We start from the raw sequence: 18,231 nt of genomic DNA, 5'->3' as shown, positions 1-18,231 counted from the left end.
ATAAAATCTACTCACATGAGGAAAATTATCTGGCAATGGCCAATATTAATGAACACAGTGATTGATGCATTGGGTAAATCTTGATAAGCAAGTATATGGAATTTCCCATAATTTAAACAATATGTCAATTTCCAGAATGAATATATATGTGCAAGTAGATCACCACACTAAAGAGGTAAGCAATACAACTTTTACCATGAACATCCTCACGAGGAGAAATGTACACCATTTACCTATAGCCTTTACATAAAATCTAGGTTCACAGACTACTATTTCTAATCAGAACACCGTATCTAATACATGTTTACAAGTTCCACTGCAAACCATTTTACTCCATCTAGTGATACAAATAAATTTTCACTGGAGGGAGGGGGGGAGGGGACTGCACCCTCTTGTACCCCCTTACTCTTCCAGATGCCCATGGGCCCTTTCATTAAATGAAGGATTTGTCCAAGTTGGATAAGAAAATAATAATAATAATAAATGTAAAAGTGAACCTGCAGCATCAAGAATTAATTGAGTTAGGCTTACCCCTTCAAGTACATGAGGGACTTCCCTCAAGCAAATAAACCAATCTGATGATTGACAAATATACATGTCAGCCTGCCCATTTGAAATATTAATGCCCTTCACTATCAAATGTGTGCCAGAGAACAGAATAAAATAGCCTTAAGGCAACCAAAATAAAAACATAAATACCACCCAGTATGAAAAGGGTTTATCATGACAAGTTATATCCTCTTTACTAATATTAGGGTCTCAAATAAATACCTTAATCAGCAACCAGAACAAAGGGATATATGTCACTTGGAAAGGAAGGAACTAAAGAGTGGAGTTGGAGGTAAATCTCTCCCTAACCCCTTGATATTATTAAATAATTTTATCTAGTGGGTCTCGTGCAGTGAAGGATCAAAGTCTTCTTTTGTTAGATTAGATTATAGTTTACGTACGCATGGGGGGGGCGGGGGGTTACGCTTCTCCCCCCACATTTCTCTTGTTGTATGAAGAACACGTAACAATAAGTTTTGTTTTAAAATCACTTGTTTTCCCTCTTCTTCCATGGGTACATAGTCACAAACCCCCTAACAAAAACAACAAAGAATAACTAGTATCCAAATATTTTGTTTATTTCTTTTACCAAAATTTAGAACTAACTGACAGTTTGGCACAAGTCTTAGTCAAAAGCCATTGCAATATTATGCCAAACAATACAAAATAGCAACAAAGTCTTCATTCATGGAGACGGCATCATCATGTGAAGTCGCGAGAAGTCTTGATCGACCCTGATTTTAACTACGCAAATATTTAATATAATTGCTGTCTAAAACAATTCATATATTCCCTGTACAGTAGATGCCCTATAATACCATGAACTAGTAAAATATTTAAATATATATCATCTACAATGATAGCTGCATTTGCATAGTGAAAAATTACGTATCAAAACTTTTGTTCGTGACTCTTACGTCATTAGTTAAAAATGACACAAAAAAAATACAATTCAGTGTAGTGATACATTTATATACTATTCCACTATTACTCCAGCTTTAGTGCACGTAAAACTATTAATATAAAACAGACAGCACCTTACCTTCTCCAACCCACTCTTCTAAGGAAACTGTGCCAACCCACAGTCTCTGTCGCCCACAGCCAGTTTCACAAACTTCTTTTTTTATCGTCGAGGCCTTGAGGCTTGAGCGTGGTTGCTATCAGCTGATTGTGTAAACAATGGGTGTAATTCGACGAGTTCTCTGTATCATATCTTAATACGCACATAAATATTTCAGTAGTTTAATGACTTATGAATTCACTGTAATAGTCGATCAAGATGCTTCCGGCATTCAACCTCATTATATATGAATAGTCCACTTAATTAAATTGTATACAAAATTGCGTCACCGAATTTCATACATAAGCATTTCATCCATGGGGGCTGGAATGAAGATCAGAACAACTTGAGATAACGAAGATAACGGTAAAGAGATTAATAGGTGTCGGCTTGGCTTAAAGGTATGTTTACCAGATCATCAAATATAAATCATGGTATTTACAAGAGTCTGTGCCCCCAGCTTACACTTGGCAGTGACGCCTAATTTATGTTGACAAATTGGCGCCGTCACATTAGTGAGTCATGCTTCCTAATGCCAAATCAGTTACTGAGTAGTGGTATCACTGATAAGTCATCAAACCGTAAGGCTTAATAAACTGATATTACGGTATTTGTTTGATAACAGAGATTTCTTTTTCAATAAGTGTTGACAAATGATGACTCTGCACTTACTGCTTTGATTCAAGCTAGATATTGTATATTATAAATCAAGTGTAGTTGAGAATTTCAGATGTGTATATCACGTTTTCATTTTAATTTAGGTAGGATCTATATAGCTATCAAGCTAATGCCACTTATCTTTCCATTTTGAAAAGAAATAAAACCAGGAATATAGAAAGAATTAGGTAAAATTTCAGAATCACACAAACATGGTTATTTAATGCAGAACTTACATTTTCCAATAGCTCCTAAACTAATACTAGTATACTGTATAACTTAACCTAACCTAACTTAACCTGAGGTAGCCATACCATAGAAAGTATAGATCTTTCAGTAAATTTTTTAGAAGTGCATACCTATGCGATATAGCAACAGAAAATTAATTATTAATTTTGTAAATTATAATATATCAACATAATATGAGATTTTCTTGGCAGAAATCAATAATGATAACAAAAATAGTTGCTAAAACCAATTTACTAACCAACAAAGTCGCAGCAGTTGAGTGATACACCATGTTTGTTTTGATAGATGCCTAACCAAACCTACATAACCTAACCTATATTCAATAATTCGATACCTCAATTCTAAAGATCATCTGGGTCATCGTTGTGATCATGGATGCTGACAGCCTGATTATTATTGTACCTCTGACAATTAACAGACGACAGCAGAATCCCGTGTTCTCTCCTAAAGTCCAAGGAAGCCCTATTGTCTTTGTAACAGCGCTTATTAATGCCACCTGGAGTTGGAGAACACCTGGTCCACAAAGTGAAAGTCATAGTCTAACTGACAGTGACTGGACTGGACAGACGACAACATGGTGTTGCGACCATATCCTAGCAGCTTTGTTTGTTAGTAAATATACTTGTAGCAAGGTTTTATGTTATTTATTTTTCTGCCAAGAAAATCACGTGTTACGTTCATGTATTATAATTTATAAAATTGATATTTAATTTTATAATGCTATATTGTGTAGGTGTGCACAACTAAAAAATACCTATCTTTCTAGAAAGAAGTGTAAAATGTGTTTGCATGATACCGGAATAGAACTGAATTGTATCTTAAGGCCACAATCCACAGAATATGCAACACAAAACTGAGCCTAGCAACATACTACACTATCAATAACAACCTCTAGCTGTGAAGATTGGTAAAACTTCAAAAGTCCAGATTTGTTCCTCCACACCTCATGCTAAATGAAGGAAATTAATTACTAACAATCCCTTGTATGCATTTGTTTTTTTAACCCCTTTTTTACATGGGGATGTCAAGGAGATGATAAAATGGTTTGACGTCAACTAAGATAGAAGGAAAAGTAAACTCATAATTGAAAAGGTTAATCAAAATGGGCCCCTTTGGTAACTAAGGGATGCCACATAGATGAGTAAAATAGCCTGGTGGCAGCTATTATAGAAATAAAAAGTGTCTTCAAGTATGGAAAGGTTGGAATATGCTTAGACTTCTGGGGTCTATCCTTGGCTGCGGTAGTGTATTCAGGTTGTCTACTGATTTATACTTGCATAGTATATGGTCATTCTCTTTTTAATTTTTCTTGTTTCTTCTCCCAGTGTATGCATGCCATTACAAAATTTTGAGTAATTTTTCCCATTTTCATTTGCAGAGAAAAGGCATACCAGGAATCATGAACAAGCGGAAACAAGTACACCTTAGCAGCACATACTTTGTTTTAGTGAACCCTTTTTTGATAGGTTTCATTAGTGTTGGCCTTTATCTCTTGATGGTTAGTACATTTTAGTTTTTAAATGCAGTTCATGTGGTAATTTGCTTCAATTTTTAGGTTTTTCTCTTGTCTTGAAAACATTTGCATAGTCAGTTATGGTCTCCTAATTTCCAGATGGCTTGGCAGAGTCCAGACAACGTATCTCCTGTTTACTTTGGCAAACTTGCTCATTTTGTTACTTGGCTTGGCAAAAACTACAGTGGTGGGGTGGCACTTATGTAGGTGTAAATAGTTATCTTTTAAAATGCCATAATCTCAGCTATAGCTCCATAAAACAGATATTATCAGTAGTGCTACTTTTGGAATGTGATGGAAATAATCAACTGATATGAATTATGTTTTACAGATGCTGGTTGACAATTATCGTTCACTGTTGTGAGGGTCTGGCATCCTTGTACTACTGCTGCATATATGGACTTAACCCCCTCGTTTCAGCTATATGGATTGTTCAGACTTTGGTTGTTGGTCTATTTTCACTGAAATATCTCATTTGGCCACAATATGTTGAAAGTGAAAAAGAAGAGTAATATGCCTGAAATAGTCTTCTTTTTCTGTAATCAGTCATGGATACAGTACTATCCATTGTTGGCAGGATTAAGAATTTATCTTTTTCTTCTAGAAAGCAAATGAAGTTGGAGTTCAATTAACTTAGATTTCAAGTCTCCCGTTAACACATTTTTATTTACAATTTTCAATATCATGAGATAATTTTATATTAATGTTTGTGGAGCCTTTGCAGCTATATGGTGCACATTACATATTCTTTTGCTAGTAAACACATGACAAATTTATTGATCTGAGGAGTGACATGACTGTGGTAGCTTTTGACAAGATGAAATGAAGAAACAGTAAACATGTATGACAGTCTCAACAGGCATAACATTCTCCACATTCTGTCCTCAAGAGATACAGCTACAGCTCCCTGGAATGTTGTGCAAATTGACACTATCCTATCTGTATGCAGTTCCCCATTTCTCATCACAAACCATCACTGACTTTTAATGAAGTGGTTAAGATGATTTTGATTAACTCCTTCAGTATCGATGCAGTGGATGGCTTATTAGGAATGTACTTATATATATGAAAGACTTGTTGAAATCCTGGGGGCAGGCACAAAAATGGTGTTAGAAATAAGGCTTTGTTATAGTTACCAAGTTAACCTAGTTTCAGTATACAGGATTGGAGCTGTGCTCATGGGGGATCTTGTCACTAAATCTCCATTTATCAAACTGTTATTGTTAACGTTTTTAGCATGGATTATATCGTCTTGTTCTGCATATTGATACATCAGTGTGGAAAGCTGTGCTTTCTAACATCTTTTAAAGTATTTCTTAATTCTTTACTGTGATCTCTTGTTATTTTTTCATTCCATACCAGTAGATATCTGTCCTTTTTCTAATATAATCATCATATTACCTCTCTTCATTCTTCCAAAGTGAGAAGTCCCAGTATGTACACTAGCACCCTGATGGACATGCCTGATGCCTTGTTTAGACAACTACAATTAGATAATTACAAGCCTTGACAATTTTAGAGCAATCACTGGTGCAGGCATAGGAGAACACAGTTAAACTAGTGAGCTAATATATAAATGGTCATTGCTGGATTATACCATTAGCATGGGCAGCATCCATCTCAGACACATCATAAATTTCAATTCACACATTTCCATGTAATCTACATGTGGTGCAAATATCAGAGGGGGTATGTGACGCTAAGTATTTTCAGTGGTGGAAATGCATGTGTGTGTGTAGGATGCAAGTGTCATTTAATCTGAGGCATAGTTTAACATTGTGTTTATGATTGTCACTTTTGAGAAGAGTAAGTGTGGACTTAACTGGTGCTAATTCATTCTGATAGTGATTGACCATCACTCTAGTCTCTATGTATGTTTGTAGGTTGCAGTGGCTATTTTATGCCTGTGGTATTTACCTTTTTTGATGGCATTTAAGACCCCTGGGCATATAAGTATCTTCTTGAAAATAACCAGCACTCCTTGAGGACAGTATCACACCAAAGAAGTTGAGTAACTATGACTCATAAAGACCTTTCTTCATAGTGAATCTATGTGGCCTACATGTGGTTACCCCTGGGAAATGTTGGATGGCACTGTTTGGACTCCCCAAGTAGACAAATAGCATAGTGCATAAAAAATACTAAGGTTGGCAGTATCTTTGCACTTCCTGTCTCAAGGACCTATGGGCAAGGCACTTGATGATCAATCCCAGCCTAGTTAAGCTTGGGTGCTTGCAGTTCTTGTAGTGCAGTGTAATTGCATTTTGGTCAATACCACATGAGAGCACTGCACTATTCTGCAAGTGGCCAAGTCCAAAGTAACTAAGCATTGTGATCATGGTGCTTGTGACTGTGGCTGACCGTGAGCCACTTCCTCTGCCCCTCAAGCAGAGGATCTCCTTGAGACTTGCAAGTTTTAACTTTTAACCAAATCCCCAAAAAGATCAGGGGTCATGTCTTTGCAATCATGATCAAGGGGCAACCAGCACTTTTGCCTGGAGTGCAGTCACCTGTTCACAATGAGGATGGGGTTGGGTGTGCCCCACAAGCAGGTGCATCCAGCCATGGCCACTGCCACCATGAAGGTCAAGTCCCTCCTGCTAGTGCAGGAGAAGGCCTTGATAATCCTGTGGGATGGAGCAGTGATGAACATCAATCAAAAGTTGATGGGAGTTGTCCCCTTAAGGACCCTTTAGTCTATTAAGGGCCAAAGGAGGAAACAGGCTTACAAGGGTGAGGTCCAGCAACTAGTCACTGCTGGAGCCGCCTTGTCCTGCAGGTCCTCCTCCACCCCGCATTCCCTGCACTCTCCCTGGAATAGCTGGGGGAGAGGAGTGGAGTTCAACTTCACAAAGGGAAGGGAATAGTTTAAATGGGCCTGACCACTGGATAATGTTTCTCTCCTCTGCAAGGAATGAGCTGTTACAAGTAACAAAGTCCATGCCTCCACATTCACAAGCTTTGGTCAGTCATGGTGGTCCTAGAGAGAGGAGAGGATGCCAAAGGGATTCTATGGATGAAAAGCCTTTTCTAAGGCATCTCTGTGTCACACTGAAGGGTCTCAAGATCTTCAACCCAACCCCATCCTGAAGGACCATCAAAACAGGAGAGTATAGGGGGATCCCCCAAGGAGACACCATGTCTCGAAGAAAAGCTTGTAAACTGGTGAATACAGAGATTGTAAAGAACTGACAGGAAGCAGGCTGCTAAATCTATTCTCTCTAGAGAATGGAAGAAGTAGCCAACCCCACCCCCATTCAGGACTCCCCCTTGCATTCTGGGACCCCATCTTCAAGCAGGCCAGTACACCCAACACTAGTTGGGTGGAGCTGGTTTTTGAGGAGATAACTATAATTATTTCCCCCATTACAGACCATCAGAAAGACCAAAGAATCTGCCTCAGGTTCTAATGGGATTAAAAAGAATTTCATATCTTGTTTGGACTGTAAGTTCCTGTCAGCCATATACAACCTCTGGCTCACGGCCAGTCACAAGATTGGCGTGTGTGACGTTGGTCCCAAAGGAGCAAGGAACAACCAACTCGAGTGACTTTTGGCCCATTGCCGTGGCATTTTTGGTTGTGTGTAACTTGTACAAAATTTGTTCCTCAAGGTTGAACTCTGCTGATCATTAAGCAGTGGACAGCTGCCTGACGAATGTCTGTTTGGTGTTGGGATTTATTTCTGAGACAAGAGCAAGGTCTGCCCTGCTATGCACGGCCTTCCTAGACGTGTGCAAAGCCTTCAGTATGGTGTCATGTGAGATGATAGTAAGGGCCGTGAGGCAACTGGGAGTCCTTGATCTACTGGGCACCGAAGTAAAGTCAGGGGTGGGTGTCAAGCAAGAGGACCCTCTTTCACCACTTCTTTTCAGTGCAGTGATGAACGAGTTGCTCTTTGAGCTGGACCATGAGCTTGGCACTACAATTGGGTGAGGGTATCTCTCATCTCGCCATTACTGATGAACTTATTGTCCTCGCAGTGATGCCAGCTGGACTCAGTTACAAGCTCAAGAGATTTGAAAGGTTCCTTAAGGGTGGCCGGCTTCATATTCAACCTAGGCAAGTGTGCTTCACTGCTGCTGGTTATTGACAGGAAGAAGAAAAGGGCAGTCTTTGACAGCTGACCCACCATCTACATCAGCAGCATATATCAAAGCTATGGATATTGGTGCCACATACACACTAAAAGGCATTCCCACGGAAAAAAGTACTAGATATCCGAGTCATGTATGACCTGAATAGACAGTAACAAACATATGAGCTCAGAAATGGCTGCTGCTTAACTTTTTTAAGAGTTGGGTGCTGAACAAAGGTATTATTTCAGGACATCCAGCTTTAATCTTCTTGATTCTTACTAAAGTAACCATAATAATGATGTTTGAGTAAATAATACTACAGTATTATAGAGTTGGTCTAGATAGAAGTGCTGTTAGTCTTTAGCATCTTGGTAAATACCCACTGGATGATTCAACTTCGCACATGTGTCTATTTTAATTTTTTAGCAGAAAAAAGGAAGGGGGATATATGTTATTAAAGACGGTACCAAATTGTAATATAGGAGAACAAGTAGCTTCTCAAGGGGATCTTACTCTTTTTCTCCAATCTTACTTAAGCTTTAAGTTTGGTATGGTTTTAGCTTTTGCCATGACAACCTCAAGGGTTGTGATTGTTTTACCATTTTCATTGGATGCAGTATGTTGGGGAAGAAGTTGAACAATATATCATTGATAGCAATACTTCTTGTGGGATGCTGTTGATCTGTCCTAGTTTTTAAGGGTTGTTGGTTTTGTTATTCTTCATTGCCTCCTTGTAGGATTTTTTCCTTCATTGTTGTGCAGCCACTTTTATTTAAATGAGTGGTGGAGCTTGCAGACTAGTTAACAACTTATTAACCCAGCTCAGTATTCTTTATAATGCAGATTATGGTCAATTTGATTCTTGATTTAGTCCACCTTAGGGATAACCCTTTTAAGGAAATAAACTCATTTGACCTGAATGTGGTGATGCATGCTACAGATTTTGCTCGGGCTTATGTCAAGTAATTGTCTTCAGATAATAGAAGTCATAGTATAGATATTCTCATATCCTGTGTTTCATTTAATGCAGCCAGCTGATAACAAATAGGCATGCTTCTCTGCATTGCTTAGGACATTTTTTTCATATGATAATTTTATTGCTTATCCATTCCAGCATATACATCTTTTGCAAATTATGATATATATTCAAAAAAAGAAAAAGCAGAATAAAAGAAATCCATCAGAAGTGTGCAACCAAGTAAATGGTGAGGAGGAAGATGGTATAGCTGAGGTCGACACATACAAAACATTTTTGTTTTTGGTCACAGTAAAAATGTGTCCACAACATATTAGCCGAAGAATTGTCAGTATTTCCTCTACATTATCTATCTATATATTAAAGGCATCTTCAAAATAGTTATATGTTGACAGGGCTGCAAAATTGTTACCTGCTATGATTGTTTTTTTTTTTTTACCAGAATTTGTATTGATCCATTAAGCCTAGTGATCAACTTTACAGACTTTTTTCAGACAGTGTTACTCAGCAGATGAACATTCTTCATGTGGAGGTGAGATGGCAAGTGAAACTTAAGGCTAAAATATGGAGTTTTATTCAAAATCAGATGTTTCAGCCTTCTGGGCCTTCTTCAGCCCAAGAGATCAAAACGTTTGGTTCTGAATCAGATTCCGTACTCTAGAACTTAAAAGTTTCATTTGCCACTTCACCTCCATATTCTATCATTCTTTACATGCATTCCTCATATAGTGGAGATTAAAACTGCCTTGCTCATACCCTTCTGCCAGTGATGTCCTTTTTGGATTTTGTCTTGTCTTGGCAAACCTTGTTCTGAAGAGTTAAAAAAGAGTGTTGTCAGATGAAAAGATAATTAATTTCCTACATAGGTTAATTGAAGTGATTTGTAAGATAGTATGTTTTAATTCATTCTCTTGAATTGAAGATTTTTCTGAGTAAGCTGACTTGTTTGTCTTGTCTTCATTAAAAGTCAGATGGAATGCAGGCAAGGAGGCAAGGCTTTCCCATTTTTCTTATAAATGTTTTTACAAAAAAAAAATTATTTTAAGAATGATTTGTGCTCAACTTTTAAATAAAGAATGTTAATACAAGGTAATTGTACTTATTTAACCAGGATGACATGTACAAGTTGATATATTACCCATTTAGGGCATTGATTACATAACTTTTACACAGTCAAAACTCCAAGGACTTCTTTTATGAAAGAAGACCAGTCTCCACTTTAAGAAGACTAATTGACTACTTCAGGCTACCATCTCCTCTTTTTTTGCTATTTAAATCTATTTTACTACCCCTATGATGCTACTTCGTCAATTATCCCTCACACCCTATGGTGGGAGCAGCACTGTGGAACTCCTTTACCTTGGAACATAAGGAGTACATGCAACAAAGCCAGCATAGTCTGTGTTTACTAACTGCTAACATGCTAAGATCCTCTGGTGCCCCAGTTTTCATAGGATGCATGCTAGCAACTAAGTCATCAATCATCAGTTGGGATCAGGCTAAGGAGGCTTGTCCCTTCACTCACACTGTCGCCAATCCCCATGGTTCTTCAAGCAAGTTTTCATACAGCCACCTACCCCATTCCAAGCAGCTCAGCAAGTTCAGTCAACTTGCTCTAGTCATGAGATTTGTTGGTTGCCATTTCATCTTCACTAAGTGTTCTCATGTGAGTGGGAACAACATCAGGGAACTGTATCATATGCCCATAGCTGGGGTTGGAAGGATGGTTTGATTTGTAGTCATTCAAATAGTACTCCATGATTCTCCAAAGGCACTTGGTACCAAAGACATTGAGACACCTCTAAGTCAACATTCACTGTCCATATTTCAGCCATACAGCAAGACAGGAAGCACAATTATCTTGAAGATTCAGATTTTAGTCCTGCATAAATGTTGACTATGATATCTATATACTTAGGTTGAGCAAGACCATAATGCCATGGGTAATGCCACCTCTTTAAAGGACTTCCTGACATAACTACCAAAGTATGTGAAACTTTTCAAGTCATGTCCTTCCCACACTTGTACAGACTGACTCGTATCATCCAGTAAGTCCCCAAACATCTGGACCTTGGTATTGGTCCAGGAATCCTGGAGTCTAAGTGGTCTTGTCACCCAGTGCAGTGGTTTGAGGGCTGCAACCAGGACCTTCAGCAACTCCACTAGAGGTGCAGTATTCTCAGCAAAGACAAGGTCAATGACCTTAATGTTACTGTATGTCCCACAATGATATTGATCGACAACTCTGTCCAACACCCAGTCTGTGCAGGTGCTGAAAAGTGTCGGGGCAAAGCCACAACTTTGCCTCATTCCTGAATTAACAGGAAAGAAACCAGACATGCCTCCATAATTTATGGCATTCTCTGTCGCAGAGCATGAGCCAGACATCAAATCAGTAAACCTCACAGCAATCCCATGGATACACAGATCTCAAAGCACATGATGCAATGAGTCAAAGACCCTCTTGAGATCAGCATAGTCTGCAAGCAACCCCTGTTGAGACTCACATTGGCACTTTACAAGACCACAAGGCACTAGGACCCAGTCACTTGTTGACTTACCAGGTATGAAACCAGCAACTGCCACCTGAACATCAGCCAAGGGAACCTGGTCACTTGGAGGGTCATCTGTGAGCAGCTACTCGAAATACTCAGCAAAGATTACTCTCCTCCATGCATAACACAAGTTAACCATTGGCTGTTTGGACCATTCTCATGTGGGTCACAGATTTGGAGCAGATTTTTTTTCAGAGCTCAGTAAGCAGGCCTGAGGTCATTTGTATTAAGATGGACTTAATATCCTCAGTGATTCTCCTTAACCCTACCAATGAGAGCTCTTAATCTATCATTTCTGACTCCTATGTCAGTCCAGGTCCCCAGCCAATCTGACAGCAAGTCCCATACACTCCTAAGAAGCTTTCAGATTTCCACATTTGAAGGTATCCTACAGTTCTTCAGGCTCCCCAAGGATGCCAAGCACTTTAGGTTGATTGGAGATTGTTACTGCATACTCTTGGGCATGTGCATCCCTGAGCTTTTCCAGATGAAATCCTGGTGATTTACATCTTGATACTTCTGGAATTGATACAAAGTTTGAGTGCTGCAACCACAAGTTATGAGCAGTATCAAATAACACAACACTCCAGTAAACTTGTAGCTCTGTAGGACACTCCAGTGGATACTAACAAGTATGTGTTTGATCTCATTTGCCATTCCTCCAGCATTGCTATACCAAGCTCATTGGTGTGGCTGTCTTCTCTGGAACCAGGAGCCAGTAGAATATGATCTGGATTTTGCAAAGATCAGAAGGAAAGACCTTTAGTACTCTCAGTCTCAGAGCCAATGGTACTAACACATACTTCATAGCTAGACCTGTTGGTGAAAATAATCTTACAGAAGTCAATCAAAACATGTGTCCCATAGCAGGCACTAGTTCATGTAGTCACACTTAGCATAGAACATCTCTTCAAATTAATACACCTTGATGGGAGTTTATACTGTAATAAGAGAGATGAAACTCAAAGTGAACTTCAGCCTCACCAGTACCACATTTTTATTAACCAGAGTAACCTCTGCTTAGTTGGCTGGATATGCTTACAGGTACAGCGGGGTGGGCTCAATTGCTGTGGAGAGACCAGTAATAGGTATGACCCTCACTACTGGTCTCGTCACTTCCTGGTCTCGTAACCTTGGAGAGACCCACTACGTTCTTTCTAAGCATCCAGAGTTCCGCCGATAATAAAGATATCGATCGCCTTGGGAAAGGAAAAGAATATTCAGGCACCGACACAGAGAGCCCGCCGGAGGTTCACCCTGGGCTTGTTTCGACTTGTTTGTGTCTTATTTGCTATACCCCAACAGCCTGAGGGTTACCGGGGTTTAGACGGGCAAGTTGCAAGTCTACCCTGGCCATAAATGCCATATGTGAATGCCATAGATAAATATTCTCTTTCCTACACTCCTATCCACCACCAAGCCCAACAAAGGGAGATTAGGCTTTGGGTATACACCTTTAAACTCATGGCTTGTGGGAGAGATCCTTACCCACCACCTTAACACTGAGGGAAGATAGACGAGGACTGTACGGTCTTTGTCCACATAGTAGCTGCTTGATTTAGGGCGTGCCTGGTTCAAGTCAGCTGAAGAGATTTGCCTCTCCAAACTAGTAGGGGGCCATCTCTGTACAACCACAGCACTGGAGTATTCCTCTGTATCGACGACTACCATCTCAAGACCCTACAGGGATACCATGCACGTGAATTAGTAACCTATATCGGGGTTGGATGGCCATCGACTCCTAAAGTATTTATCTGCCCTTTGGAGGGTCCTTTGAATTATTTTCTTTTTTCTTTTGTCTATCTGGCTGTCCGGCGTACGCTCTTCACTGGTGGGAACCAGCAGGAGAGTCGGTTTAGTCGCCGACAATTCAACCATGCGGCAAGTAGTACAGGATTACATAGTTCTTTAAGAAGAACTGTGCCTCACCTGACACCAAAAATAAGGCCAAGCGAGTGACGTAGTATAACCACTCTATTTTACCACATCCTCTTGATATGGCTCTTCCTCTCGACTAACTCAGCAGAAGTCCTACGGCTGTGGTGCGTCACAGCGGTGACAGAGCACAATTTCCGGAATCCTCTGGTCACAGTCCACCACAGGTGGGCGGTCCGATTCGCAAGTCCGACTATCCGATTAATCGGATTCCCATTTTCGAATCGGATAATCGCAATCGGACTGCCGAAAAATTAAAGCGATTTGAGATTAACCCAAGTCGACGTCGTCTTTGTTTTTTTCGGTAATCGCTAATCGGACTTCTATTTTTTTTTTTTTTTTTCGAATCGCGCCTAATTCCGCAATCCACGTTGGGCCGAAAACATCTAGTTGTCACACATCCGGGTTGACTTAGCGGTACAGTTCACTATTATTCCAAGAAAAAAATATCAAATAATACAGAAGAACCTATTGAATATGTATTGAAGTACATCAGTTTCATCACACCAGTAACCACCCCCACCCTAAGATCGCCAGTAAACAATCCTTTTATCAGACAAGAAAGTAAATATCCCCCATCCACCAGAGCTGGGCGCGTTATCCCCGGACAGAGTGCGTTACCGAAAAAATCTGGGGCGCATATCCGTCAGTGCGTATCATATACATATGTATATGTATATATATATATATATATATATATATATATATATATATATATATATATAATATACATATATATATACTCACAATGCGTCTATGTACACATGTATATAGATCTGAATGAATACTTATAAAGTTGAAAAATCCCTATTTACACATCTTCCTCAGACAACACTCAATTATCAGAGGTGGGCGCGTTACCGCCGGACAGGTAGTGCGTTACCAAAAAATCTGCGTATACATATCGCGTATGTTTACATATACGCATACGCAGTAACGCGGACCACTCTAAGGAAATTAAGATCGGTAACACATTGACAGAAATGCACCCCAGAATTTTTGGTAACGCACTACCTGTCCGGCGATAACGCGTCCAACTCTGTGACAAGTATGCTATATAAAATAAAAAATATCGCAGTGACCAACAAGACCTCCAGCCCCCATGGATAAACAATCAAAATCGATCACCGTATTCAAATTATACACATCACCATACACTGGAATTGCCATGGAATTATCGATAACAAACTGGAAAAAAGTATCCTTCTCCAGCATTTCAAACCTAACTTTATTCGTTTACAAGTTCGTTTACAAGCAGCATAACTAGGGGCAAGCACTTCATCCATAAAATATCTTGCTCCTTCCCCTTCACAAACCATATAAGGATATATCGTCGTCTACCTTGGCATCTCATCACTACAACTTGCACTCCACGCCCCACTACAAGCCACTGAAAAATTTCCCTACACTACCCAATAGCTATCTGCTCTCTATAACTCCCCTCAACCAGAAAACATCACTTCAGAAACACTATAAGACCTCTTTATCCAGCCACCCCCCCCCCCCTTATATAATATATATATATATATATATATATATATATATATATATATATATATATATATATATATATATATATAATATATATATATATATATTACAAAGAGACTTCAATGCAAGATATCCACTTCGGAAAACCCTACGAGGAAAAATGATAACTCACTCTCTATAACTATATAATCTAAACAAAGCTCGGAGTTGCAAAGAGTTTTTCATTTGGGGGTGGGAGATTGTGAGACAGCAGCGCTGGCTCTAGTGCGGAAGAGAGGTATATAATAGTATGCGGAGTTGCTAGGGTTCTTGCTGGCAAAGTGCCAGAAATTGCGTGAATATGAAGAGGTGTGTTTGCTTTGGCAGATGGTAGCTTTCGGACTATTCTAAGAAGAATCGTATATTTTTACATATTTCATAATCCCGATAAATATTTAAATTCGATACATTCCGTCCCAGAGTTATTGTGAAATTTCATTGGTACTGTCGTCTTCCTTCGACTTCCTAAAAAGATGTCGACTTCTTGGAGCTTCTTCCCTACGAGGGACATGACTAAGGGTTACCTTCGTATTTGTTTCAAATCCTCTTAAGCAAATATGGGTAGAAATACAAAGAATATTTCAATCATATCTATTCCACCCTAGTGCTGTTGTCAGGAAGCGCCAACTAGCTCACCAACATAACCGTCCCCTCCAATGTTTCTGATCTCTTCAACGTGTAGCTGGGTTCACGGGCCGTTTCCTCCCTTCTGGTATTTGATTACGCTGACATTTTTCACTCGCTGATAAAACTTGGGATTTTACTATTGACCCACGACCTGAGTGCGAATATTAAATGACGCTAAAACCCGGTTATTCTGTTTAAATGTGGTTGGCTTTCAGCAATCTATTTTACCTGACACCAAACAATTTCAATCAATTGTAAGAGGAATAAATAAAACTTAAGTGATGTGGCATATTTTCTTCTGGCAAACAAGATAATTTAATTCAGTACACATTGAAACATATATGTAGTATTTATCAATGAATTCATTCACTTATCTATTTATTCATTTATATATTATTCATTGTATGTTAATTAATCAAACTAATTCTACTGTCGCCATTCGATTTAAATCAGCTCTAAAGAACCTTCGCGTAGCAGCAGGCAAGCATACTTCCTTGTGAGTAATCTATAGACAGTAACAGAGTTTGAGATGATATGATAAGCAATCGGTTACGTAGACAATCAGATAAAGAAGGCAGACTGAAGCATACACTTATATCACAGGTTTTTACGATTATATGAGCTGTCTCATATATATAAGAAAGTTTTCAGTATTTTCTGTGCAAGTTTCATAAAAGCCAAATTATTTTTAATTTGATTCTAACTATAGATGACCATCATGGGAGAATATATTTTAAACCCGACCGCATCAATACTAGCAAGTCCATGTCACCACATAACTATCTATGGAAATTGCATTTTTTTTTTGTCCTATTTTTTCAAGCTATGTCTACTTGTACTTTCTTCCCGTACTAGCAGATCTTTTTTATTTTTTTCTCATTCCTCTCTTCGTTCTAAAAATAACTTTCTTTTCATCTCTTCCTCCTCGTTCTTCTAACATGGACAATCCTAGTATATTTCTATTTTTTCCTTATATGTCGTCTCAGCCAGACTAGGGATCTCTCTAAATCTGCTCTTTGACTTAATTCCTCTATTTTTTCTTTTGTATGATGACCACACTATCACTGCATATTCCAATATGGAGCGGGTTAAATTGTAACTTGTTTTTATCATATCTTCATACATATATGCTATTCATAAGGTCATAAACAGTTTATATGGTTCTCCCGTTATTGTTATTTTTTCTGACGATATATCATTCGTAATTATAAATCACAAGTTCTCTTTCTCCTTTGCTTTGTGATCATCACCCATAGTATAGTTACATGTTAGTCTTCTTATGTTTTGGCCCATTGGAAAAAAAATTATACCGAGTTTCATCCACGCGGAGCTGAGACAAGGGAAACAAATAGGAGTGGGATGGGAGGTAGTGGGTACAGGCTTTGGTTGGCTTCCTCCCTTATAACGGTGAAGAAGCATTTGGTATATATATATAAATATTTTGATTTTCCACTCCTGACTGTTCATATACCTTATGTAGGTTTTCCTGCAGTATTATACAATCCTCATCCCTTTCCACTTTCGTATTATATTGACATCACAGATGAATAAGTGTAGCTGTTTATATTATTCATCATATATCAAGTAGTGATTATGGTGGTGGGCACTGGGCTGGGGATGAGTTTACAGAGCGAGAGACAAGGAGGTTGAGAGCCTTATGTATTTGAGATCAAATGTGGTTGAGAATGGAGGAATGAGATGATGAGTTATATAGCAAAGGTAGTAAATAAATGTCTAGAGGGAATGAAAAATCTCATAAGAAATATCTCTTGATGAACGCAAATAAAATACTGTATGAGGGAGTACTTGCGTCCACTTGGAATTTAAAGGAGGCAGAAAGGAAGAACTTGAAAGTGTTTGAGATGAAATGTCTGAGAAGCATGGTCGTCGGTTATGAGATGTAGAGTGAGGTATATGGAAATGAGACAGAAAGCTAGTGAAAAGAGAATTGGCAAATAGGTATGATCAAAGAATGCGGAAATGATTTTGAATAAGTTCCCTTAGCAATTCCAACCCTTCTATCACACTTAGGTAAGCGTTTGTTCACGTGTGACGAAAAATAATAATAAATCTAATCCACCCTAGCCGAAAATATGTAGCAGTGCTATACAATATATATATATATATATATATATATATATATATATATATATATATATATATATGTGTGTGTGTGTGTGCGTGTGTGTGTGTGTGTGTGTGTGTGTGTGTGTGTGTGTGTGTGTGTGTGTGTGTGTGTGTGTGTGTGTGTTAATAAGAACACGGGTACGTGTGTTCACTTACGCAAAATAGACCATTTGGAAAAAAGAAACTAACGAAATGTAATATACGAAAGCGCTCTGCTTCGTTAGTTTCTTTTTTCCAAGTGGCCTACTTTGCACATATATAATATTTGAAATTATAGAATACAAAGGGCAGCCACCAGAATGGCTGATAAGACATGAGAGTGACCGGATAAACTGGAAATACCCAAAACAGAGACGCAAAGAGAGGTGATGTGATT

General features: G+C 38.8%; 2 protein-coding genes across 3 annotated transcripts in view; one reads left to right on the top strand and one right to left on the bottom strand.

Moving 5' to 3' along the window:
• Window positions 1–1,979, bottom strand: part of Sply (Sphingosine-1-phosphate lyase) — a 35,556-nt gene extending 33,577 nt beyond the window's left edge. Inside the window, exon 1 of one of the 2 annotated variants that reach the window (XM_076208824.1) lies at window positions 1,592–1,979. The gene's annotated coding sequence lies outside the window, so the exon portion shown is untranslated. Of the gene's footprint in view, window positions 1–771; window positions 906–1,591 lie in introns of those variants that run through there. The other variant, XM_076208829.1, reaches the window with a different exon arrangement.
• Window positions 1,980–2,871: 892 nt separating this feature from the next.
• LOC143038990 (uncharacterized) lies at window positions 2,872–10,169 on the top strand. Its single transcript, XM_076208837.1, has 4 exons — window positions 2,872–3,123; window positions 3,894–4,013; window positions 4,128–4,231; window positions 4,360–10,169. Exons 1-4 carry the CDS (start codon window positions 2,887–2,889, stop codon window positions 4,538–4,540), a joined length of 642 nt encoding a protein of 213 aa, XP_076064952.1. The 5' UTR covers window positions 2,872–2,886; the 3' UTR covers window positions 4,541–10,169.
• The last annotated feature ends 8,062 nt before the right edge of the window (window positions 10,170–18,231 follow it).

This window comes from Oratosquilla oratoria, chromosome 2, assembly GCF_046742065.1.
Source record: "Oratosquilla oratoria isolate Oo_2021 chromosome 2, ASM4674206v1, whole genome shotgun sequence".
NCBI classification, from domain to species: Eukaryota; Metazoa; Arthropoda; class Malacostraca; order Stomatopoda; family Squillidae; genus Oratosquilla; species Oratosquilla oratoria.
Note: the sequence above shows the minus strand (reverse complement) of the source record. Positions and strands in the feature narration are given on the sequence as shown.

What these genes read in the sequence shown, in the direction of transcription:
- LOC143038990 (XM_076208837.1), top strand. Translation starts at nt 2,887, where the DNA reads ATGGATGCTGACAGCCTGATTATTATTGTACCTCTGACAATTAACAGA. An exon ending in ATATCCTAGCAGCTTTGTTT is followed by an intron (nt 3,124 to 3,893) that starts GTTAGTAAATAT and finishes TTTCATTTGCAG; the next exon opens with AGAAAAGGCATACCAGGAAT. An exon ending in TTGGCCTTTATCTCTTGATG is followed by an intron (nt 4,014 to 4,127) that starts GTTAGTACATTT and finishes CCTAATTTCCAG; the next exon opens with ATGGCTTGGCAGAGTCCAGA.